The 27,267-nt window shown below is 31.5% G+C and overlaps 1 protein-coding gene across 9 annotated transcripts; it reads left to right on the top strand.

The window, feature by feature from the left end:
* Nucleotides 1-450: 450 nt before the first annotated feature.
* LOC125843269 (poly [ADP-ribose] polymerase 2) lies at nt 451-25,219 on the top strand. Of its 9 annotated transcripts, XM_049522485.1 has the most exons (21): nt 451-694; nt 781-1,051; nt 1,945-1,992; nt 2,245-2,309; nt 2,519-2,786; nt 4,149-4,261; nt 4,378-4,459; nt 4,790-5,025; nt 5,289-5,415; nt 5,507-5,562; nt 6,097-6,170; nt 6,335-6,381; nt 6,569-6,618; nt 7,014-7,076; nt 7,378-7,458; nt 7,725-7,835; nt 7,944-8,019; nt 24,144-24,286; nt 24,486-24,559; nt 24,660-24,765; nt 24,956-25,093. In XM_049522485.1, exons 1-21 carry the CDS (start codon nt 605-607, stop codon nt 25,046-25,048), a joined length of 2,274 nt encoding a protein of 757 aa, XP_049378442.1. In that variant the 5' UTR covers nt 451-604; the 3' UTR covers nt 25,049-25,093. The 9 variants fall into 9 exon arrangements, with proteins under 9 accessions (XP_049378442.1, XP_049378441.1, XP_049378445.1 ...); XM_049522484.1 differs by lacking the exon at nt 1,945-1,992 and having other exon boundaries at nt 2,197-2,309; nt 24,956-25,219; XM_049522488.1 differs by lacking the exons at nt 1,945-1,992; nt 6,335-6,381; nt 6,569-6,618; ... (2 more) ...; nt 7,725-7,835; nt 7,944-8,019 and adding exons at nt 22,524-22,570; nt 22,758-22,807; nt 23,224-23,286; ... (1 more) ...; nt 23,753-23,863; nt 23,976-24,051 and having other exon boundaries at nt 2,197-2,309.
* Nucleotides 25,220-27,267: the final 2,048 nt, after the last annotated feature.

The raw sequence follows: 27,267 nt of genomic DNA, 5'->3' as shown, positions 1-27,267 counted from the left end.
TACTAGTTAATTAGTTAACATAACTATAGTTTGTCTTAATTACAATTCACAATCTACTTTTAGCTATAATTACGCGGCTCAACTTTTTAGTTTTGTACAATTCACACGATTTTATAATATAATTTGTATAATTTGGAATTTGTGTAACTATTTACACTTCTGATGTTTGTAATTGTATAAATTCGTTATTTTGAATTTATACAAAAATAACTGAATCATACAAATATACTCGCGAATTATACAAATATGTGAATTATACAAACGAAGTAACTTAAACTGTAACTACAACCTGTAAATATGCAAACTATAACTATCAAGTATAATTAGATTTAATATAGGGACTATTTGCGAAAGTTTTTCCGAAAATTTATGGAGTTAACATTTCGAAATGAAAATATAAATTGTGCGAGAGAAACTATAGAGGGAAGACTCAACTATTTCAATTTCTTTACTTCAAAAGTCTGAAAGGAGGCCCGCGCTAAATCGTGCGCTGCACAAATTGTTCCAACAATCTTCTTTAACAAGCTTTTCCCCTTCACTACTAAAAAGTATATAACTAGTTTTCAATCGTCTGCAACTTCTCAGCACTGAAAACATTCAAACAATGGCCACCATTACCAAGCTTAAAGTAGACGAGCTTCGTACGGAGCTTTCAAGTCGCGGTCTTGATACCACAGGAACCAAACCTATACTGGTTAGTACCTATAGTTGGCAGTAATTGCATCTATAGCTTGTTATTTTATTGGTTTTAATTGAGTACCCATTTTGGGGAAATTGCAGGTAAAGAGGTTGGAAGAGGCTATTGAGGTGGAGGAGGAGGAAAACAAGAAGAAATTGAATGGTGATAAGAAAAGGTCGAGGGTTGATTCTGACTCAATTGTGTCAGTGAAAATGAATGATGTGGAGGAGTATAAGAAAATGAGTGTTAAGGAGTTAAGGGAGGTAGCTACTTCTCGTGGGATTTCAAGTACTGGGTCGAAGAAAGAACTTGTTCAGAGGCTTTGTGCTGCTGCTGATTCACAGAAAAATGACTCAAAAGATGATCTTGGAGGTACTGTCATTAAGTTAAGCTTATGAAAATTAACCATCAGTTTATTCATTAACATAACTTTTTTTTTTTGAGCGTAAACTTAGTTTCTTTGATTAAAATTAGTAAAACCGAGGGAAGAGTTATTTATGTTGGTTTAGCACTTGTTTGCAGGATTATGATTTCCCTGACTGGTTTTGATGGTGCTTGAGTGCATTGTCAAGTCGAAACTAAAAATAGTCTTGTCTTATAATTTAATTTGACCTTTCACGTTTAATTTCTACTTCATCCTGTAATTTTATCTGTTTTGTTGCAAAAGAAAGTGGCTTTGACCAATAACTTTTAGTATATTAATAACTTGTCAATTTGAGATGATGACGACAACAACACACCAAGTGACTAGTGTGATCCCACAAGTGGGGTCTGGGGAGGGTGGAATGTACGAGACCTTATTCCTACCTTGTGAGAGGTAGAGAGTCTGCTTCCGATAGACCCCAATTTGAGATGATACGTTTGCAAATTATTACACTTTTCATATAGCTTTGTGATTGTCTAACTTTCTATTTGCAAAGTGGATTAATCTACGATCTACTCTAGTATCTTTTAAATCAATAGTGACTAAATTTTGAAACTTAGGGAGTAGCTTTATACTAGGTAGAATTGAACTCTTTCGGAAGCTTTTAACAGTAGATTGTAATTATGGGTGTATACTAGAGTAGTTAATGCTACAGAACGGTAATAATGCATTATATAATACTGATTAACACAGAAATGTAGTAAAGTGGTTTGCTTTCACTTAGTGCTACGGTCTAGGCTGAAACTAACTTGACTATTTATGCTATCTATTTGGTTGTGTTTTTCATCCCTTTTTAGTGAGAAATGATCGTGTCTTGCTTACTGTTAATAAATTTTGGCAGTCGGAGGTGAATGCGAGATAGAGAAATTGGTCACAGCAACAAAGAAGGGTGCAGCTGTTNAGTTAATGCTACAGAATGGTAATAATGCACTATATTATACTGATTAACACAGAATTGTAGTAAAGTTGTTTGCTTAGTGCTACAGTCTAGGCTGAAGCTAATTGACTCTTTACGCTATCTATTTGGTTGTGCTTTTCATCCCTTTTTAGTGAGAAATGACTGTGTCTTGCTTGCTGTTAAAATATTTGGCAGTTGGAGATGAAGGCGAGACAGAGAAATTGGTCACAGCAACAAGGAAAGGTGCAGCTGTTTTGGATCAATACCTGTCAGATGACATCAAAGAACGGCACCATGTCCTGCAACAAGTAAGTCATTTAGAAACTTTTTAATTCTGGCTGCAAAGAAGTATTTGCATTGTTCCTTTCCCCCCCTCTTATCTGTCTAATAAGTCGCGGTCTTGACACCACAGGAACAAAACCCATACTGGTTAGCACCTATACTTGCCACTAATTGCATCTCTTGCTTGTTATTTTCTTGTGTTTTAATTGAGTACCCATTTTGGGGAAATTTGCAGGTAAAGAGGTTAGAGGAGTCTATTGAGGAGGAGGAGGAGGAAAACAAGAAGTTGAATGGTGATAAGAAAAGATCGAGGGTTGATTCTGACTCAATTGGGTCAGGGAAAATGAATGCTGTGGAGGAGTATAAGAAAATGAGTGTTAAGGAGTTAAGGGAGGTAGCCACTTCTCGTGGGATTTCAAGTACTGGGTTGAAGAAAGAACTTGTTGAGAGGCTTTGTGATGGTGCTGATTCACAGAAAAACGACTCAAAAGATGATCTTGGAGGTACACTGTAGTAGTATTGTTGCTGTGGACAAATTGCTCCAATTTTACCCTCATTTTTTTTGGTAACAACCGTGAACATTACAATTGATAACAAACAACTTTAATCACCTAACAACACAGAGCACCTAGTCTATCCACTTCTCCTCACAGCTAGTTACCAGTTGAAGCTTGAATGAAATTCCTACATTTATACAATTTCTTTGATTCCTGAAATCTACCTATCTGTCTATGAATTCCTGTTTGATCTGTGTTATAACTTGCTCATTTTGTACATTTACTCCTCTATATATTTTCTAGTTCCTCGCTCTCCAAGTGTGATATACCATTGCCCCCCATAGAGCAGCCACTATTTCTTTCTGTGCTCTACTCCAATGCCTCCTGTTAATTTCCAGTAGTACCTGATCAATTCTAGTTGCTTGTATATGTATGTGAGTCCACTGCATGATTGCTTCCTTTACTTTCTGCGTCCATACACATCGAGCAAATAAAGGGTCAGCTGACTCAAACTCATGTGGGTCACAAAGACAACACTCTCCATTTTCCACCTTGATGTGCATCTTCCTTAACCATCAGTTTATTCATTAGTATAACTTCCTTTTTTTGGGAACCTAAACTTAGTTTCTTTGATAGGAATTCTATCTAAGTTTCTTTGATAGGAATTCTATCTAAAATTTGGAGATCTTAAGTGAAATATCACTCTTAACAAGTAGTCAGACCAAGGGAGGAGTAATTTATGTTGATTTAGCACTTGTTTGCAGGATTATGTTTTCTCTGACCGCTATTGATGATGCTTGAGTGCGTTGTGGAGTCGAAACTAAAAATAGTCTTGTATTATAATTTAATTTAACCTTTCACATTTAATTTCTACTTCGTCCTGTAATTTTATCTATTTTGTTGCAAAAGAAAGTGGCTTTGACCAATAACTTTTATGTATATGAATATCTTGTCAATTTGAGATGATGACGACAACAACAACATACTAGTGTGATCCCACAAGGTCTAACTTCCTATTTGCAAAGTGGATTAATCTATGATCAACTCAAGTATCGGTTAAATCAAAAGTGACTAATTGTGAAACTTAGGGAGTAGCTTTATACTAAGTAGAATTGAACTCTTTGGGAAGCTTTAACAGTAGATTGTAATTACGGGTGTATACTAGAGTAGTTAATGCTACAGAACGGTAATAATGCATTATATTATACTGATTAACACAGAAATGTAGTAAAGTGATTTGCTTTCACTTAGTGCTACAGTCTAGGCTGAAACTAATTTGACTATTTACGCTATCTATTTGGTTGTGTTTTTCATCCCTTTTTAGTGAGAAATGATCGTGTCTTGCTTACTGTTAATAAATTTTGGCAGTCGGAGGTGAATGCGAGATAGAGAAATTGGTCACAGCAACAAAGAAGGGTGCAGCTGTTTTGGATGAATACCTGTCAGATGACATCAAAGAACGGTACCATGTCCTGCAACAAGTAAGTCTTTTAGAAACTTTTTGCTTCTGGCTGCAAAGAAGTGTTGGATTGCTCCTTTTCCCTCTTATCTGTCTGTAAGTACATTCAGATTTCAATGAATTCTTGTTGATCTGCAGGGCAATGATATTTATGATGCTACATTGAACCAAACAAATGTTGGGAACAACAATAACAAGTTTTATATCATTCAAGTTCTAGGTGATTCCCATTTGTTGCCTCATATACATCTTAATTTGTTGGAAGCAAACTGCCTGGTTGCCTTGCTTTCCTTTTAAAATGGTTTTCTATGCTATGGTAGCAATATATACCATAATAAATTGTTCCAGCTAATTGGTCGCTAAATCATCTGAGAAATCTGACTAATTCTGATGGTGGGCCCACCCTGAGAACAACTATGAATATTGTATTTGGTTCATCATGTTCTAGAAACAACTGAGAATTCTTACATATTTGAAACTTGCTGATATTTACATCATGTCTTACCCTTCTCCATATTTGTTTGGCCTGATTCTATTCATTTGATTGCAGAGAATGATAGTGGTGGTAATTTCCTTGTTTATACTAGATGGGGTAGAGTTGGTGCAAAGGGTGGAACAAAGATTAGTGGTCCCTACACGTCTGCCTATGATGCCACATCTGAGTTTGAGAGTAAATTCTATGATAAGACCAAGAACGATTGGTCTAACCGCAAAGATTTTTTTTGTCAACCAAAGCATTATGCTTGGTTGGAAATGGACTATGCTGAAAATGGGAAAGACTCCTCAGTAAGTTGTGTTAAGTTGCTTGTTCTCTATTGGGACAATCATGTAGTAAGCTTATTATTTCTGGCTTTCTGCATTGATGTCAATCCTATTCCTCTATATCGCAATTGTGTAGATGTATTAAACTCATTATGTTTTCCATCAACTTAGATTCTTTTGCTCTACTTTCTGCTGTTGCATCTGAGTCCAGTTGTGAAAGCAATAACTTGCAATTTTCTATCATATGAATAAGCAGTTTGGTTTGAAGTATCATTCTTGTTTATTAGGTCCAAGGACAGTCCAACCCAGTACATAAAAGTCAACCTCGTGAGACTAAGCTGGAGGCCCCGATTGCAAAGTTCATATCTCTTATTTGCGACATCAATATGATGAGGCAGCAAATGATGGAAATAGGTTTAGCACTTTATTTACACCATAAGGTTCCTTATCTTGATATTTGTCACTTCTATTGTAACTGCTAAATATTCTTGTTATTGTTGAACAGGATACAATGCTAACAAGTTGCCACTCGGTAAATTGAGCAAGACAACTATTTTAAAGGCAAGTATCTGATGTGTGATTTATGCTTTAGTGTCTCATTTCTGAATTACTTAGTTTTATCTCCATTTATTTAAATCTGTGTGGTCCTGAGTGAAAAATAACCGATGAAGCATATACCAAATCATGTAAAGATTCCCTTAAACTGAAATTTATTACTCCCTCCCCACTAGTTTTCCTCATCAAAGCTTGAGGTCTTGATTGGTGCTCTCCTGGGGTGCTGAAAATTTTCAGTCTTGTTACTAGATTGCCTGACTGGAATCTGATGCAGAGTGCTTTCACAAGGTATTTGCTGAAGAAATGGGAAAAATATGCACAGAGGATTAAAAGTATTGAAGGGTGTTGGGAGAAGATAGTTAGCAGGAAGTGGATGCATGTTGTCAGAAGCCAGAACCTTTATATATTATAATGTTCTTTGTACTCTGGTAGTCCAGCCTACCCTCGCCAAGACATAAACGAATCAGTAGATAGATTAATAAATGAGAGAAAAAAGAGAATCACTCTGTACTATTCAACTAAAAGTTTGTTTCTGTTTAGGGCTATGATGTCTTGAAAAATATTGCTGATGTAATTGGCCAGTCCAACAGACGACTGCTTGAAGATTTGAGCAGGTAAGCTTGTTTCATTCGTACTGTGAGCTGTTTGATTATGGTCAATGATCAATGCACACTTGCTTAGCCCTTACCATGTTGTTTCTGGAATTTTAGAAGCTTCAGGAGCTGTTTGTAGCCATGAATATATGGTTGCTGATATTTTCATCATTTTCATGTTGCAGTCAATTCTATACAGTCATTCCTCATGATTTTGGATTCAAGAAGATGCGTAAGTCATCTTAGTTCCTTTTCCCCCAAAGTCTCATTTTGACTTGTCCTGCTTCATCTGCTCGCTTGATACTCCAGTCTTTCTTTTTCCATGTGTCATTTTTTTCCCCTCAGTTACTTTAGGTTGATGGTAGTAGTTCTTTTAGTTTTTGTGTAACTCACTAATATACTCATTTTTCTACTGTCAGGTGAATTTGTCATCGACACCCCTCAGAAGTTAAAACACAAAATTGAAATGGTGACTGATTTTTTCTCTTCTCTAAATTTACTCCTTTTCTCTTTCCTCCTGATCATTATTCTCTGTGTGTGCGCATTTCAGTCAAAGGGGTGGACTTGTCTGCTTTGTAGTGCTTTTGACAGTAAATCGGACGGACTGATCACTTGATGTTTCATCATCAACTGTTATGTCCATCTAGAAGCATGAATTTCTTATTTACTGTTTGTTGGTGTTCCCTCACAAATGAGTTGGTTCTAAGTTGTCCTGCTGTATGCATGAGCTAACAAAGCATATGTTAGAAAGTTGAATTAGCTGTTGTCAGTATTTTATTTCAATGCTTTTTTACATTTATTTTCATGCTGCTTGTCTATTTCTACCTGATCCCATTGCTGTGGTAAACTCTTGGAAACGAAAAGGTCGAAGCTCTTGCTGAAATTGAAGTCGCAACTAAGTTATTGGAGGATAACACAGATATACAGGTACTGCTTTGCCAAGTCTCGTTGAAAGTATTTGCTTTAGTTTTGGTGCGAAAAGAACATTCTGTAGAGTATAGATAAATATTTTGGAAGCTCAAAAGTAAAAATAAAAACCACAATTTTTGGCTCCATTTTGGTGCATCAGTGAAATTATTTTTTGATTTATCTTTGAAATAATAAAAATGGTTTTGGTTGAAGCTATGTTCCAAGAGATTGGCATTTAACACAATTTAATTTGCTTTTGCACACAATAACTGTTTTGATGATTAAGATATGACTCAGAATTGGCATCATCTTCTTGTAGGAGGATCCCTTGTATTATCAATATGAACAACTTCGTTGCAAACTTGTTCCAGTTGAAGTCGGTTCCCAAGAGTTTCTCATGGTATGAAAAAGATTTTGATGGATCTATTAGTCATGGCCTTTATCTTCTGAGTATTGTATTTCCTTATTCAGAGTATTGATCAGCATGACAAGTATGAATATTGTGAATTTATTTGCTTTACCATTCTCAAAAAAAAATAAAATATTGTGAATTTATTTGTTCATTTGGTCCATGCACGTCATGTCTTCTAGTATAATTGATTTTTGTCTCAGATCATTATTCATCTCTGGAAATTTATAAAGCTGAGTGATGTTATTTTTGTTCAGATTGAGAGTTACATGAAGAATACCCATGCAAAAACACATTCTGGTTATGCTGTCGATATTGTTCAAGTATTTAGGGCATCAAGAGATGGTGAAACTGAAAGATTCCAGAAGGTGAGCTCCAAAGTCTCATGAAATTCCTTACAACAGTTTTTTCTATTTTATTAACATAACTACTTCTACCCAATACTGATGTAAAATCTGTGAATTCTCTGGAAGCAGTTCTCTGATACGAGTAATAGGATGCTTTTATGGCATGGTTCTCGCCTCACAAACTGGGCTGGCATTCTTTCACAGGGTTGTTTGCTTATTCTCTTGTTCTAATTTCTTCAAGCATGTTTTACGTCATCTTGTAATTACCTAATGATTGATTCCTGCTTGATACACTAGGTTTACGAATTGCTCCTCCAGAAGCACCTTCAACAGGGTACATGTTTGGGAAAGGTGTTTATTTTGCTGATATGTTCTCCAAAAGTGCAAATTATTGCTATGCCTCCTCTGCTGCTAAGAATGGTGTGCTTCTGTTGTGTGAGGTTGGTTAGCATTTCAATCCCGCCCAAGTCTTGTTCCCCTCTCGTTTTTTTTTATGTTGTTCCTTTAGTGTGCCACAATCTCTCTATATCTAGTTTGCCACTTCACATGTTTTCCGTTTCAAGGTTTGAACAGGAGGGGAAGCCCCTGCAGTCCAGAAATTAACGACATTTCTACTTCCTTTACAGGTTGCTCTTGGTGAAATGAATGAGCTGCTGTCAGCAAACTACGATGCTGATAAGTTGCCTTCGGGAAAGCTAAGGTTTCATTCTTCTCATACTTATTATGTTATTATTCAACTCAAAATACAACAAAAGAAAGAAGAGAACTGCAGTTTTTAGATATAGGGCAACCTGTTTTGAGCTGGAAATGAATGATTCATCGGAATATCATGATTCTTGACATTGCAGCACCAAAGGAGTCGGTGCCACGGCCCCAGATCCTAAAGCATCTCAAATACTTGAAGATGGTGTCATTGTTCCTTTGGGAAATCCAAAGAACCAACGAAAGCAGGTTCGTTCTACTCCTGTTTATGACATCATTTTTACTTCACGATTCCCTTTTCTTGAAACAATTATATGCATACTAAGTTTGTGATTGTGAAATTATGAATGATACATTTCTACTTTTTGTGTTAAAATGAACTTCCTTTTTCTCCTGCCTAGTCCCCCATATATACTAAAAACATTGTCTTAAATATTTTTGCAGGGTAGTTTGTTGTATAATGAATTCATAGTTTACAACGTGGAGCAAATAAGAATGCGCTATGTTATCCAGGTTGAGTTCAATCATGGAGTATAATCATATTGTAAATATAATTTCATCTTTTTAAGTTTCGAGTATCAGTAATTTCGTATAGGCATTAATGTGTCATGTATACTTTTGAATCGTCTACACGATTCTAGCTAGGTGCAGTGAGTTTATTACTTTGTGGCCTTTTGTAACTATAAAATCATTCATGTTTTGCCTATTATCTCACAAAGTCACTCCTACACAAAAACTTCTTTCTTAAATCACGAACAATCGTGTATACTATCTTTTTTTAATTTTGGTGATGGGGACCTCTAATAAGAGGCTACGCAAAACCATCAAACATGTTCGTTTAAAAACAATGCTCCAAATAAGTCCTTCTGTAATGACATAATTGAATCTAACTATTTATTAATGACATAAACAAGTATTTTCATCGGAAGTTCAATTGAACATATGAGTTTTTTTTCCTAAAATATAAAGTATATCATGGAGAATCAATAAAAATAAAGAAAGGATATTTAGGTGGTTAAATTTTTTTTTACCGATAGAAATTAAAATATAAGAAAGTAAGTATGCAAAGAAACTGTTAAATTAAAATCTAACATATATTGTAGACTATTATATATACATAAATCATTTGACGTATCTATAAAATGTTATAATTTTTCGATAAAAAAATATGAATTTTCTTTAAATTGAAATTACGATAAGAGATAACGTTGAACAAGAAGCGAGCCATTAACTTTGTTTGATTAGAAGATAGAGACTTTGTTGATTTCTTGGAAACCACATAGTTATGAGTAGAGGAAATTAGTGTTGAAATGTGAGGAAACTGTCTTCTTGCTTCTGACATGTTTAATGTGACATTTATTTTTTTTTACTTTTCTTAGAAGGTTGAGGGATCGTTTGATAGAGTGTATTAATAGTAGAAATAATATATATTAACTTATTGTATTAATATATTATGTTTGTTATATTTTTTTATGTTATATTTAACTAATACAAATATTAGTTATATATTTTATTATGTACTAAAGTATGTATTATTAATATCATGAATTTTTAGGTATTAGTAATGTAATAAATTTTAACGTATACATTAACACGCTTAAAAACCTTATTGCTCCTCAAAATTTTTTTTACTTCTTTTCCACCATAACTGTGACGAGTATCTTTATAAATAAATATTTTTATGCAATACATGCTATTTTTAATATACCAAATCAGATATAAATATAATAAAGAAAATATAAATTTGTATATTGAAAAATAAATCGTATAAATAAATACAAATGATAAATTATCTATTAATTTTTTAATTTAACAAGTGAAAATAGATGGAGGGAAAATTAACTCCCAACTTGCAAATATAATATAATTCTTGTAAAAAATTCATTTCACAAGTACTTATTACTATATCAAACTTGAAATGAAATAAGAGTATGTAATAGTAAAAAAAAAGGGGCTCGATTCTAACTCAATTTTAAAAAATAATTTAGGAGACTAAAATTATTTAAATTATATTAAAGTGATCACTCACCTTTAAAGAATCCATATAATTGCCAAAAATTCTTTTCTCTAACAATTATTTTTGAACTTTTTATTTGAATTTTTCTTTAAAAACAATTCCAGAAATGTTTTCTTTTATTTTTTGAAGAAAATAATTAATACCACCATTGATTAATTAGTTGTCGGCTTTTCTTGGCTACGACTTCATATCTATTATCACACACACAAAAAAAAAAAAAAAATCCTCTTGATCATTTATTCAACACTTGCTAAGATTGGAAAGTCAAAAATTCATGGAAAAATGTTAAGATATTTTCGTTTGTAGGGTTGATAAATATATTGATTTCATTTTTGATTATATTAATATGAATATTCATACTCTATTGCTTTGCAAATCTTGGGAAACTTAAAGAAACTTGTATACAAAGATGTTGACAAACTTCGAAACTAATTTTCTGCAAGCAGCAATTAGTTGTATTTTTTTTTTATCCGGTGATCGATGTCAGCATCAAGTTCTGAATATATGTAGATCACGCAATATAGGGCCTATTTGAGGGGCACTCTCCCAACATGATTTTCTCCATATTCATCGCTCTCAAGGGTAAATTAGGAAAAATAATATTATTTATGTATTGATTTTGTGAAATGACAAGTATTTCCTCTGTTTCTATTTAGATGTCACCATTTCAGATTTCATGCCCTTAAGAAACTAGGTAAGTTTATCATTGTACCCTTATTTTGTGTTCTTTTGAAGCTAAGTTTTCAATAAATGAGTAATGACCATGAATTAATTTATTTTGATTAATTAATCTGCCCAATGAACATGAATTAACTACTTAGTTTTTCTATATTAATCAAAATGTATACTTTCAAGGTTAATAACTATCACCGGTAAAATAAGAAGAATAGTATCGTTTATGTATTGATTTTGTAAAATGACAAGTATTAAGGGAATATCTATATTTTTTTAGTAATAACCACATGTAAATAGAAAACGTGAGAATATTAAAAAACATCTACTTTTAATAAAGATGATTTGTAAATAGGAACGAAGAGAGTAGCATTTGAATGTTCCACTTTCGAATTAAAAAAAAAACAAGAAAAGATATGTCAACTACCTCGAAATGTATAATCTATAGTAATTATCAATAACAAAGAAAAGATATGTCAACTTCCTCGAAATTTATCAATATGATATTAATGTCAAACCCTCAAATAAAATAAGTAGTAGTAGTACTTTTGTGGTGAATATGTAATGTACGTGTAGTGAATAGTGATAGTCTTTGTAATTATGTATGATTATGTACCAACCATAATAAATAAATTATAAATATTTCGACCTTGTCAATATTATTCTTATATTGATTTACCTATTCCAAGATTTAATTATACGTGTATTCACACGTGACTTGCCACTATATTATTTATTCAACCGTGTAAAAGTTTCAGAAACTATAGTATTCTTTTTATATTGAAGGAAATTATTGTAAGGATTGCATTAATTTGTACATATTAATCAGTCCAAAATCAATATTGCAGCAAAAAAACATCAAACGGCAGAGAGGAGGAACGAGATTTTTCTCAAAAGATCAAATTTATCTTTTTATATAAAATAATTTTGGCTTAATTATGAGACACGTGATATAACCAGATATTAAGTTTTAATCATTTGAAAATACGAGAAAAATTTAGCTCATTTTGATAATGTCGAGAGCATATTTAGTTTCATCCACACTTTTTCTATCTGAATTTATAGATGGTACTTATCGTTTTTTAAAAATTAAATTGACTAATCTTCGAAGTTAATTTAGATTAGACGAACTCAATATTTTAAAATTTTAATTTTCAAAAAGTACAAGAAAATTACTATGAATTAACTATTATCTCTTTATATATATATATATTTATTACTATATAAGAAGAGTGAATAAATTCACTCCTCTTTCGACACGTGGCACCAAAAAAAGGAGAGGGTTGAACATAAGTGTGAATGTGAGGGTATTTTGGGTATTTAAAAATACCCTCACATTCACACTTATCTACTAAAAAAATATATATATAAGTAGGAGATTTAAATATATTTAAAAATAATATAAGTAATACTATACTTAGTATGCTTAAAAATAGTAAAAACTACATAAAAAGTACTACATATCATATTACAATAATTAACAATTATTTGACACTTTCAATTCTATCAATGCCATATAAATTAGGATAAAAAAGGTAACATTTATATTCAAAAATAATATAAGTAATACTATACATTACAATAATTAATAGCTTAAATATTTAAAAGTTATATAAAAAATTTAATTGACTCTCTAAATTCTATTGCTACCACATAAAATGGATTATATGATAAACATATATTGTTTGAAATTGACGAAAAAGAAACTATAAATTACAATAATTAACAAAAAAAATTGTCGGCTCCAAAAAATCTATCAATTAAGAACATATATTGTTTCAAATTGACGAAAAAGAAACTATAAATTACAATAATTAACAAAAAAATTCTCTCGACTCCAACAAATCTATCAATTAATGCCACATAAATTGGGACATGGAAAATAACATATATTCTTTAAAAATTAAGTTCAAAATGTACTATAAAATACAATAATTAACAACTTAATATAGTAAAGAGACATATAAAAAATGGTTAATATTTGAAATTTTGCATGTGCCACATAAATTAGAACAAAGAGAGTAATAAATATTATTTTCAAAATTCTGTAAAAAAAAGGTACTACAAATCACAATAGCTAACAATTTAAAATATTTTTAGAATCATATAAAAATTTCAATAACTTCTCAAATTTCATAATATATGACATAAGAAGAGGGAATAACCAATATATTTATAAAAAGAAATGACATATAAAATGAAATGGAGAGAGTATTAGTTTTTGAAAATGGAAAAGGACAAAACACATATAAAATTAAAAGACATATAAAAAAAAGTTGGTTTAACTCTCAAACATAAAAAGTAACATATGTTATTAAAAACTTTAATAAAAAGTACTATAATTTACAATAAATAATAACTTAAAATATCTACAAGACAACAAAAAAAAGACTAATTTTTGTACTGCTTGTGTCACATAAATTAGGATTGGGATGATTTTAAAATTTTAATTTTGGTTATACATTATAAAATAGCCGAAAAATTGAATGATATAATTTTTTTAAAAATAACCGAATGAATCGTCCTATCGATAACCCTAATGTTACTTCTACTCTGTTTATTTTTACTTAAATTTAGAAAGATATGTTTCATTTCTACCCTCAATCTTATCGCTACATTTATTTGCTATTTGAAATTGAAATTAAAAAGACAAATGACAAATAAGTTTTTATATTAGCTCACTTATGAGCAAAATATATTATAACAATCTTTACTAATTTTATAACAATACATAAACTATACTCTCACCGTCCCATATTAGATGGATACTTCCAACTTTACACGGTGATTAAGAAATCATTAATACATTGGAAGACTTCACCATTTTGCCCTTTGTTTATATCAATGCACGTTGAAATGAGTTACAAAAAATACACATACAATATAGAAATGGTCATATTAATTGTAGGGGTAAAATAGAAAAGAATTAATTAATTCTATCCTAATTTAATAAGTGCTCAAATAATATGAAAAAAATATTTTTAGTAAGATTCTCATCTAATATGGGACGGAGAGAGTAACAATATAACTTTATTAATGTTGGGCCCGGACAGCGTCCGGGCTTTCTTTACTAGTATATACACACACCAAGAGCATATTCATGGAATTTTATGAGCTCTCTTATAACATTATTAAGAAGAGGTACAAGAACTTCCTATCGCTACTTCTGACGACCTTCTTCAGAGGACTCCACGCCAATTTCTTCTTCAATGCAATAACGGTTGACTCTTGTTTACTTTTATTTGTCTATACACGCATTTTAAGAAAGTATCATATTCATATTGATTGATGAATAATTTTATATTTTAAAAAATAATTAATATTGAAGATAAAAAAGATTAATATTTATCTTTTCTTAATACATTAAAAATAACAAGTATATATATAAAATATACTCTCTCCTTTGTTTCATTTTATGTGACATTTTTTTAATTTTGACATTCAGACAAGCCTATTTTTGACCGTAAGTTTTTCATAGATTTTTTAAACATTTTGAATTATCAATTATTGTGACTTAGCACTTTCTATGTAGTTTACAAATATATAAATTTCATTTTAAAAAAACTTGAAGATTTCATGTGCAAATTTCCGATCAAACTTAAATTGTTTGATTCTCGAAAAATGAAAAGTGCTACATAAATTGAGACAGAGAAATTAAGGGTGTGTTTGGTATGAAGGAAAATATTTTTCATGGAAAATGTTTTTTTGGAAAACAAGTAGATTTTTGACTTATTTTCTCATGTTGGTTGGTGAGTAGAAAATATTTTCCGAAAAAGATTTTTTAGTGTTTGATTTATGAATAAAAAATGTTTATGAGAAAATATCTTTTATTTTTACTAGAGAGTAGAAAATAATTTTTGAAATATATTTTTTAAAAACAAACTNTTTAAAAACAAACTTAATTTTTTTTTGGGGTGTGGGGGAGGGGGGGATTGAGGGTAGGGGTTAAAAAATAAAAATCTGAAGTTGAAAATATTTTTTAAAAACAAACTTAAATTTTTTCTTTGGAAGGGAATGGGGTTAAAAAAAATAAAAAAATTGAAATAAAAAATATTTTTTAAAAACAAGTTTTAATTTATTTTTTGAGGAGGGGGGTTGGTTTGAGGATATAGACAAAATAAATTAATTTTTCAACAAAAAAAAATTATAACTTGAATTTGGAAGAGTGTTTTGGAAAATATTTTTCTTAATTTTTTTTTAAATTTAAGAAAAATGAGTTAATTTGAAAAACATTTTTCAATACATTTAACGGTGAGAAAATTGGAAACTCCGTACCAAATACACTCCAAGAGGAAAGAGTATTTCAATTTCCGTAGCTGAAAGGAAGCCCGCGATAAACCGTCCGCGCTGCACAAATATTGGGGAAAAGTATATAAGTAGTAGAGAAACTTGTCACCACTGAAAACATTCCAACAATGGCAACCATTACCAAGTTTAAAGTCGATGAATTTGACTCAGAGAAAATGAATGTTGTGGAGGAGTATAAGAAGATGAGTGTTAATGATCAAGTAAACACTGGGTCCAAGAAAAAACTTGTTCAGAGGCTCTGTGCTGCTGCTGATTTACAGATTAACGATCATCTTCCAGGTATTCTAATAGCTTTGCTGGGTCGACAAATTTCTCCTATTTAACTGTCATTATTTTAGTTTTTAAAAGACACACTTCAACCGCCTCCGCATAGTCGGTTGCGGATTTGTGCCCTTTTAACTTACTCAAATATTCAAAATTATAACTAAAAATGATTTAATTAAAATTAATATGGTTTTTTTCATGTTTTTCAATTGACCTTTAAAAAAATAAAAATTTAAATTATTAGCTATTAAATTAATATAATTTAATAAGAAAATAAGTTTATTTTTAGTAACAAATTTAATTAAAAAATAGAAATATTTAAAAATTTATGCAAGGCAAGCGAGATGAAAATGAAAAAATTTATTATATAAATAAAGTGAAAAGGGTTAAATTTTTTACAAATTAAGCTTAATTCGCCCCGCACCTGCTCTGCCCTATTGCTATCTCTTAAGGTGAGAGTGATCATTCAGGCCATTAACTCTTCAAACATGGGAAGTCAATAGAGTTTAAGTACTAATGTAATAATCTTTCCATTACAAAATACTTGTGGTAGTGTTTTTTTTTTTTTTTTTAATTTATTTAAGTTCAAAATTTAATTTAATATAAAAATTATAAATTGTTTCATATTGATGAAAAGATATATTTCTTCCTTTTCATTTTATTTATTTATTTTACTTTCTTTTTTTTAATCCATTTTGTATTAAGCAATTACGTGAAAATTATTAAATTATAACAATTTAAAATTTAAAAAACACGTAAAAATATTATAAATTTATAATAATTAACAAAATATAAAATTTTGGTTGATTTCTAAAAAATGTATAGGTGCAACATATATTAAAACTGATAAAAGAATATATATTATTTAAAAATTACTATTAATCACAATATTAAATATTTAAAAATTGTATAAGAAATTTGATTAAGTTTTATAATTCTATCTGTGTGTATTTTGTAACATCATTGACGAAAAATTAAATTTGCTGGTGTTGTGTGAACTTGCTCTCAAAACATTCGCCGGAGCTCGACGGCGTCAATCTGGTTTGCTTGATTTTCCGGTCGGTAATTACCGGTGACGGGTCAGGTACCCATGTTGATTAGGGAGCTGATTCTTCATCTCCTCCTTTAGCTTCTTCATCATTACATTGCTCAGGCAACCTCTTCTTCTTCCTCCGCCTAACGCCACCGCTGCATATCCCTTCATACAATGTAAACCCAAAAGAAATTGGCTTTGACCAATAACTTTCAAGTCTATTAATAACTTGTCAATTTGAGATGACGACAACAAAAACATACCAGTGCGATCCCAACAAGTACACAAATCTTACTCCTACCTTGCAAAAGATAGAGAGACTGTTTTCGATATGCCCTAATTTGAAATGACACAATTGCAGATTATTGCAATTTTCATATAGCTTTGTGATTGTCATTTATGACAAAATTTTGAAACTTAGGAGTAGCTTTATTTCAAGGGCATCTCCAACCCAATCCTCTATTTTACTCTTCAAATATAAAATTCTTTATTTTTTCAGACAATCAACTCCAACCCAATTCTCTATTTTACTCTCTAAAAAGGAATTTTTTTTTCTCTCCTCAATATTATATTATTATTTATTTTTCATTCTTATTTTCTTATTTCATAATATAAATCATTTCTTCTTTTTGCAAATAATCACTCTATAATCTTTACGTAATACAAAATTTTATTTTTTTTCAAATTCTTCATTAATATAAAATTATATTTTATTCTAAATTTCTAAATGACATAAATTGCAATAAATATTATATATAATACATATTAACGAACAATTCAAATAAAAATGAACTCATTGATGAAATATAATTGCATCATAAATATTGTCTTATCGTAAAATTTATTTTAAATTTTACATAAATACTCAACTTTTAAGACTATTAGGTTACTCTCATGAATAGGGGTGTGCAACGGTCGGTTCGGTTCGGTTCAGTTTTATGTATTATCAGTTCGGTTTATCAATTTTTGGTTTTTAAATATGTTAAACCAATAACCAAACCATAATATATTTTTTATCGATTTTGGTCCTTAACGGTTCGGTTTTCGGTTTAACCAATAAGAAAATATTTATAAAAAAATTATATGACTTTTCTAATAAATTTGATGCGAAAACACAATAATGTAACTTTACAAATACTCATAAAATAGAAACAATAATAACAAAGATGAAAAGAACTATACAAGCGTAACACAAAGAGAAATTAAGAGGAATATGGTTCTTACCTTATATTTTAACGTTTTTTATAATGTGAAATTGTGAACTCAAAGCCATTGTAAAGTGTGAATTGAAGGCTAAAGGACAAAGATAGTAACTACTAAGGTATTAAGATTAATATATAATATTTATGTACAAGTAAAAGTTGTAAATTACTAGTCTTAATGGGTTATCGGTTTACCTAATAACCCAATATTAAAAATCAATACCGAACCGATAACCCAATAATTTTTTTTATAAAACCATTAAAAAATCGTTAACCCAATAACCCAATAACAATAAACCAATAACACTTTTATCGATTGGTTCGGTTTTTGCATACCCCTACTCATGACTGTTCTATTAATGTATTACAGAGTTCAAAATAAGCATTTTTTGTCCTTGTTTTTTATGTGTAGCTAAAAATTGTTTAAATTAACAATTTCATCTTGTGTCCAATTATTTCGTGTATTAATNTAGAAATAATATTATAATAATAAAAAAGTAAAATAGAGAGGTGAATAGTAGATCTTCAAATTTGGAGAACTACTATTCACCTCTCTATAATTGAAGAATAGAGAGTGAAATAGAGAGTGGTTGGAGAACCCATTCTCTATTTTACTCTCCAAATATAGAGAATGGAGAGTAAAATAGAGATGGGTTGGAGATGGTCTAAATAGAATTGAAGTATTGAGCTCTTTAGGAAGCTTTTAAACAGTACATTATTATCAGAATGCAACAGAATGGTAATAATGCACTATATTATACTGATTAACACAGAAATGTAGTAAAGTTGTTTGTTTCTACTTAGTGCTACAGTCTAGCCTGAAACTAACTTGGCTATTTGCGCTATCTATTTGGTTGTGCTTTTCATCCATTTTTAATGAGAAATGATTGTGTCTTGTTTACCGTTAAAATGTTTGGCAGTTGGAGATGAAGGCAAGACAGAGAAATTGGTCACAGCAACAAAGAAGGGTGCAGCTGTTTTGGATCAATACCTGTCAGATGAAATCAAGGCATTATACCATGTCCTGCAACAAGTAAGTCTTTTAGAATTTTTTTCCTTCTGGCTGCAAAGAAGTATTTGTATTGTTCTATTTTCACCCTCATATCTTGTCGAATAAAGTTCATTTGGATTCCAATAGATTCTTGTTGATCTGCAGGGAAATGATATTTATGATGCCACATTGAACCAAACAAATGTTGAGAACAACAATAACAAATTTTATATCATTCAAGTTCTAGGTGATTCTCCATTTGTTGCCTCATATGCATCTTAATTTGTTGGAAGCAAACTGCCTAGTTGGCTTGTTTACCTTTAAAGTGGTTTTCTATGCTATGGTAGCAATTTATACCATAATAAATTAACAATTTATTAGTTGCTAAAACAGCTGACTACTTTGATGGTGCGCCAACCTTGAGAACAACTATGAATGTTGTATTTGGTTCTTCATCTTCTAGAGATAATCAGAATTCTTACATATTTGAAACTTGCTGATATTACATCATGTCATTACCCTTCTCCATATTTGTTTGGCCTGATTCGATTCATCTGGTTGTAGAGAATGATTGTGGTGGGAATTTCCTTGTTTACACTAGATGGGGTAGAGTTGGTGAAAAGGGTGAAACGAAGATCAGTGGTCCCTATACGTCTGCCAAAGATGCCACATCTGAGTTTGAGCGTAAATTCTATGAGAAGACCAAGAACTGTTGGTCTAACCGCAAAGATTTTTTTTGTCAACCAAAGCAATATGCTTGGTTGGAAATGGACTATGATGAAAATGGGGAAGGCTCATCAGTAAGTTGTTTCAAGTTGCTGTTCTCTATTGGGACAATCATGTAGTAAATTTATTATTTCTGCATTGATGTGGAATATATTGCTCTGTATCGCAATTGTGTAAATGCATTAAACTCGTTATTGTTTCCATCAACTTAGAATCTTTTGCTCTACTTTCTGCTGTTGCATCTGAGTCGAGTTGTGAAAAAATCATGCAATAACTTGTAATTTTCTATCATATGAATAAGCAGTTCGCTTTGAAGTACCATTCTTGTTTATCAAGTCGACATTGCAACAGATATAAAATGGTGTTTACTAATCTGAGGGCTTTATGAACCTCTTAAACAGATCCAAGGACAGTCCATTCTAGTACCAAAAAGTCGACCTCGTGAGACTAGGCTGGAGGTCCCGATTGCAAAGTTCATGTCTCTTATTTGTGACATCAATATGATGAGGCAGCAAATGGTGGAAATAGGTTTAGCACTTTTCTTATACCATAATGGTTCTTATCTTGATATTCATCACGTCTATTGTAACTGCTATATATTCTTGTTATTGTTGAACAGGGTACAATGCTAACAAGTTGCCACTCGGCAAATTGAGCAAGAAAACTATTTTAAAGGCAAGTATCCGGTCTGTGATTTATGCTTAAGTGTCTCATTTCTGAACTACTTAGTTTTACCACCATTTATTTAACGGAAAAGGGCCAAAAATACACTTGAACTATTCAAAAAGGTTTAAATATACCCCTCATCCACCTTTTGGGCTGAAAATACCCCTCAGTCCACCTATTTGGTTCACTTTTACCCTTTAACACTAACAGACTTTTCTTAAATTATTTTTTTTATTATTATTATTACATGGCAGATTTCTATTTGCTGAAATTAAAACTCCATCTTTACCTCTTCATTTAACCCGCTACATGACCCAATTGCCCATGGTATCCCACCCCAAACCCGATCGGTATCCCTTTCTCCGGCTTTCTAGAAATCTCTCAGTTCGACTCTTTTCCTAAATCAAATTGGATGCTCTATTTTTCAGTTCTAAGTGCATTTTCTTAGTTAAAAACTTCATAAACATATTTTTGGTTGGAGAGTCCAAGGCCCAAAATCTTCAAATAAGATCCTATTCTTCTTCTTCTTTATCCTCTACTGTATTGAAACAGAACTATGCATCAAAGCAAGAAAATGATGATTTTTTTTTCTTTGTTGGAGAATTTAAGATTTTCAGATCAAAATATTTTTATTTTTTATTGTGTAAATGTAAAATATGAGCTGGAGTAAAAAAAAAAAAAAGAAATTTTGTGGATGTGATGATAAATATGAGGATGAGAAAAAGAGAAGTGTAATACTTGAGAATGTGATGGACGGATGGAATTAGGGGAAACTACTGCAACAACAAATTTATAGAGGATGAATAATTAGAGAAATTTAAAGAGTTCAAATTTGGTGGTGTAGAAGCAGAGCTCAATGAATTGAACAAGAGAGCTGATGATTTCATCGGGAGGATGAACAATCAAATTAGAGTTGAAGCTGCCCGATGACCCACCTTCACCCCTTTATTTAACCCGTCACATGACCCAGATTTCTATCCAAATTATCCGTAATATCTAGAAGTCTATACATGCGGGTGGGGTTTTAATTTCAACAAGTAAAAATTTGCCATGTAATAATAATAATAATAAAATTAATTTAAGAAAAGTCTGTTAGGTGTTAAAGGGTAAAAGTGAACCAAATAGGTGGAGTGAGGGGTATTTTCAGTCCAAAAAGTGGATGAGGGGTATATTTAAACCTTTTTGAATAGTTCAAGGATATTTTTGACCCTTTTCCCTTTATTTAAATCTGTGTGGCCTTGAATGAAAAATAATTGATGAAGCATAGACCAAATCGTGTAAAGATTCTCTTAAACCTAAATTTATTACTCCCTCCGTTTCAATTTGTTTGTACTACTTTCTTTTTAGTTCGTTTAAAAAAGAATGCCTATTCCCTGTTTTGGCTACTCTTTAATTTCAACTTTCCACATGACATGTGTAAAACCACAAGATTAAATGGCATTTTGATACATTTGACATATTTTTAATTTAAGCCTACAAGATTCAAAAGAATACTTTCATATACTCCGTGTCAAGTCAAAACATGACAAACAATTGAAACGGAGGGAAGTATCTTCAAATATTGATATTCCCTTTGTTCCAGTTACTTGATTTGCCTTTACCATTTCCCCCGAATTTCTGCTATATAGAATTGAAACATTCTAAGTAATATAACTTAATTCTAGGAAATAATGTCTTCTTTTCTGAGATATAATTTTACCCCCACTAATATTTCCTCATCAAAGCTTGGTGTTGATTGGTCCTCTCCTGGAGTGCCGAAAATTCTCAGTCATGAGGGTATCATGCTTTACTACCCTCACCAAGACATAAATGAATCAGTAAATGGAATAATAAATGAGAGAAATAAAGAGAATTACTCTGGACTATTTAACTAAAAGTTTGTGTCTGTTTAGGGCTATGATGTCTTGAAAAATATTGCTGATGTTATAGGCCAGTCCAACAGGACACTGCTTGAAGATTTGAGCAGGTACGTTTGTTTCAAAACTACTGTGAGTTGTCAATTATGGTCAATGATCAATGCACATCTACTTAGCCCTAACCATGTTGTTTCTGAAATTTTAGAAGCTTCAGCAGCTGTTTGTAATCATGAATATATGGTTGCTGATATTTCATCATTTTTATGTTGCAGTCAATTCTATACAGTCATTCCTCATGATTTTGGATTCCAGAAGATGTGTAAGTCATCTTAGTTCCATCTTCACCAAAGCCTCATTTTGCCTCGTCCTGCTTCATCTGCTTGCTTGATCCTCCAGTCTTTCTTTTCTCCTTGTGTCCTTTTTTCCCCTCAGTTACTTCATGTAGATGGTAGTTGTTCTGTTAGTTTTGGTGTAACTCACTAATATACTCATTGTCCTACTGACAGGTGAATTTGTCATCGACACCCCTCCGAAGTTAAAACGCAAAATTGAAATGGTGACTGATTTTTTCTCTTTTCTAAATTCTCTCATTTTCTCTTTCCTCCTGAGCATTATTCTCTATGTATGTGCATTTCAGTCTAAAGGGTAGACGTGTCTGCTTTGTATTGCTTTTGACAGTTAATTAGACTGACTGATCATTTGATGTTTTATCTCCATCTAGAAGCATGAATTTCTTATTTACTGATAGTTGGTGTTCCCTCACAAATGAGTTGGTTCTAAGTTGTCCTGCTATATGCATTTGCTAACAAAGAAAATGTTAGAAAGTTTAATTAGCTGTTGTTAGTAAAAAGTAATCTTTACAATGCAATTTTTGTTCAATGTTTTTTTACGTTTATTTTTGTGCTGCTTGTCAATTGTTTTACTTATTTCTACCTGATCCTTTTGCTGTGCTAAACTCTTGGAAACGAAAAGGTCGAAGCTCTTGCTGAAATTGAAGTCACAACTAAGTTATTGGAGGATAACACAGATATACAGGTACTGCTTTGTCTAGTTCTGTTGAAAGTATTTGCTTTAATTTTGGTGTGAAAAGAACATTCTGTTTTGGTTGAAGCTATGTTCCAAGAGATCTGGCTTTTAACACAATTTCATTTGCTTTCGCACTCAATAACTGTCTTGATGTTTAATATATGGCTCTAAATTGGCATCATCATATTGTAGGAGGATCCCTTGTATTATCAATATGAACAACTTGGTTGCAAACTTGTTCCAGTTGAAGTTGGTTCCCAGGAATTTCTCATGGTATGAAAAAGTTTTTGCGGGATCTATTACTTCATGTTTTTTTTCTCTTCTGAGTTTAGTATTTCTTAATTCAGTGGTTGATCAGCATGACAAGTATAAATATTGTGAACTCTATTTGTTCATCTGGTCTATGCACGTCATGTCTTCTAAATTATTATTCATCTCTGGAGTTTATAACGCTGAGGATGTTATTTTTGGTCAGATTGAGAATTACATGAAGAATACCCATGCAAAAACACATTCGAGTTATGCTGTCGATATTGTTCAAGTATTTAGAGCATCAAGAAATGGTGAAACTGAAAGATTCCAGAAGGTGAACTGCAAAGTCTCATAAGATTCATCACAACAATTTTTTTCTCTGTTTTTTAAGCTTACAACTACTACTACCCAAGACTAATGTAAAATATGTGACTCTCTGGATGCAGTTCTCTGATATGAGTAATAGAATGCTTCTATGGCATGGTTCTCGGCTCACAAACTGGGCTGGCATTCTATCACAGGGTTGTTTGCTTATTCTCTTGTTTTAATTTCTTCAAGCATGTTTTAAGTCATCTTGTAATTACCTAATGATCGATTCCTACGTGATACACTAGGTTTACGAATTGCTCCTCCAGAAGCACCTTCGACAGGGTACATGTTTGGGAAAGGTGTTTATTTTGCTGATATGTTCTCTGAGAGTGCAATTTATTGCTATGCTTCATCGGCTGCTAAGAATGGTGTGCTTTTGTTGTGCGAGGTTCGTTAGCCTTCCAATCCAGCCCAAACTTTGTTCCCCTCTTATATGTTTATATCGTTCCTTTAGACAAGTCCATTTTTGTGTGCCACAATTTCTCTATATCTAGTTTTCCATTTCACATGTTTTCTTTTTCAAGCTTTGAATAGGGAGGGGAAGCCCTGAAGTCCAGAATTTAACGACATTTCTATTTCATTTACAGGTTGCTCTTGGCGACATGAATGAGCTGTTGTCAGCCAACTCCGATGCTGATAAGTTGCCTTTGGGAAAGCTAAGGTTTCATTCTTCTCATACTTACTATGTTAGATATAGAAAAACCTGTTTTTATCTGGAAAAGAATGATTCATGGAAATATCTTGTCTTCTTGATATTGCAGCACAAAAGCAGTCGGTGCCACGGCCCCAGATTTTAAAGAAGCTCAAATACTTGAAGATGGTGTCATCGTTCCTTTGGGAAATCCAAAGGAGAGACCAAATCATGAGGTTTACGCTACTCCTGTTTATGACATTGTTTTTACTTCACTATTTTCCTTTGTCTCGAAACATTATATGCATACGATGTTCTTGATTGTGAAATTCTGAGTGAGAAATCCTACTTTTTGTGTTAAAATGAACTTCAATTTCTGCTGCCCAGTTCCATATATACTAAACATTGTCTTAAATGTTTTTGCAGGGTAATTTGTTGCATAATGAGTACGTAGTTTACAATGTGGAACAAATAAGGATGCGCTATGTTATCCAGGTTGAGTTCAATTATGAGATATAATCATATCGTAAATATAATTTCATCTTTTTAAGTTTCGAGTATTAGTAATTTCCTTTAGGCATTAATGTGTCATGTAAATATTGATACTTTTGAATCATCTACACCATTTTAGCTACGTGTAGTGAGTTTGTTACCTTGTTTCTTTCTGTAACAATAAAATCGTTCATGTTTTGCGTATTATCCTGTAGAGCCTGCAAACAAATTTTTTCTTAAATCAATCCAACGGGAGAACAATCATCTGCTCCACACCCCGCCCTATTGCCATCTCTAAAACCATCTTAGTCTTACTCCTCTCATCTTGTCCACTACCACTTTGTCCTGGATATTTTAAATGTTTTAAGAGTTAAATATTTTAAAATTATAAATATTAGTATATATTTTTTCATATCAATCTGAAAAAATATATAACAAAGTTTATATAATCACACTCTAAGAAATACTATTAATCCTATTACAGAGAAACAAAGTAAACATCCTATACTATGTTAGTGTCCTCTGAACTTGCTCTTTAAAAGCATACTCCGGAGCTCGACGGCGTCAATCTGGTCTGCTTGATTTTCCGGTCGATAATAACCGGTGACGGGGTGAGGTACCCATGGTGATTTGGGAGGTGATTGATCTTCATCTCCTCCTTTCAACTTCATCATCATCATCATGTTGCTCAACTCACTTCCTCCGCCTGACGCTGCCACTGCATATCCCTTCCTACAATATGCAAATCCAAATAAAATCATTTTTTGGAACATGTTTGAGTGAACGAGAAAGAAAGGATTTATGATGAAACAAGAGTTTTTACTTTAAGAAAAATCAAATATAAGAATGTCTAAACACACAAAGAAGTAATTAGTGAGAGCTAATATACATAAATCTATTTTTGACGTATCTATAATGGATTCTCTTTAGATTGAAAATGATACTAATTAATTACCTGGTTACAAGAAGAGAGAATCGATCGGACAACAACTTAACGTTGGAAAAAGAGCGAGCCATATATATAGTTATCAAAGTGATATTATGCCAAAGAAACTATATGGTAAGAGTTAATTAGAAGAATGTTTTGTTGATTTCTTGGAAATTTTTGGATGTGAAGAAGCATGGTATAAGAGGTTCCCATATTTATAAGTAGAGGAAACTAAGGTGTTGTGTTTGTGAAAAATAAAGATGATTTTTTGGAAGAACAAATAATACTAGATATTTAGTAGAACTTTCTAGAGTTCTGTAGAGTGATATCTTAAATACATGATGTATCTAAGAATTGTGTAGATGTTCTAGAGAATTAAATATTTATAGTGAATTATAGAAATATCTAGCTCCTTGTTAGATAGTTAGAAGATAAGGATATCTAGATTAGAATAACTTCTAGAAGCATCACAAGTATAATTAGGGGTGACATTAGGCATTTGTAAGTAACCCAAAAATAAAGACATTTCAAAGCATTGATCAAGAAGTGTTCCAAAATCTTATTTTTCCCTTCTAGCATCCTCTTTTTTTTAGTTGAATCTTTCAATCTTAGTTAACGATCTTGGGCTAGCTGACTATCTCCAAATTAGTGTTGAAATGTGAGGAAAAGGTCTACTTGCTTCTGACATTTTGAATGTCATATTTTCTACTTTTATTGAAACACCAAATTTTGATCCATTTATATTTGATTTAAATAAAAGAAGTAATAAATATAGTAATAATTTTATTATATCATTTTCAATTACATATATTCTTTTAGTTTCGATTTATATGATAATACTGTTGATTAGCGAAAAGAAATAATGAAAGGATTTATTTTGACTCCTATAAACTCATATTCATAATGTACGTACATCAGGGAAAAAAAAAAGAATATACATAAGAAACCATGGGTTGAGTTTATTTTTGGTTTTCTACCTTATCTTTTATCCTCTTATTTCTGAAAAAAAAAGACAAGACAGATAATAAAAACAAAATTTTGAGTGATATGGTATAGTTGATAGCCCATATATTTGCAATTGCTGCTGTGGTATTAGGAATTTTGCTGTGGGAGCTGAGAACACATATATATAAAGCCTTCTGACATCAACTAACAGAATAATACACTGAAAATAGCCAAATAATCTAAAAATAAAAATATCTTCATAGTTTTCTTTATTTATCAACAAAAAAGAGAGATTATGTTAAATTAAAGTTTTGATTTTGTTTCATTTTTTATTATATTAATTACAATATTCATACTCTATAGATTATGCAAA

This window comes from Solanum stenotomum, chromosome 10 (genome assembly GCF_019186545.1).
Source record: "Solanum stenotomum isolate F172 chromosome 10, ASM1918654v1, whole genome shotgun sequence".
In the NCBI taxonomy this organism is placed as follows: Eukaryota; Viridiplantae; Streptophyta; class Magnoliopsida; order Solanales; family Solanaceae; genus Solanum; species Solanum stenotomum.
The sequence above is the reverse complement of the archived record's forward strand: the minus strand, read 5'-3'. Positions and strand labels throughout refer to the sequence as shown.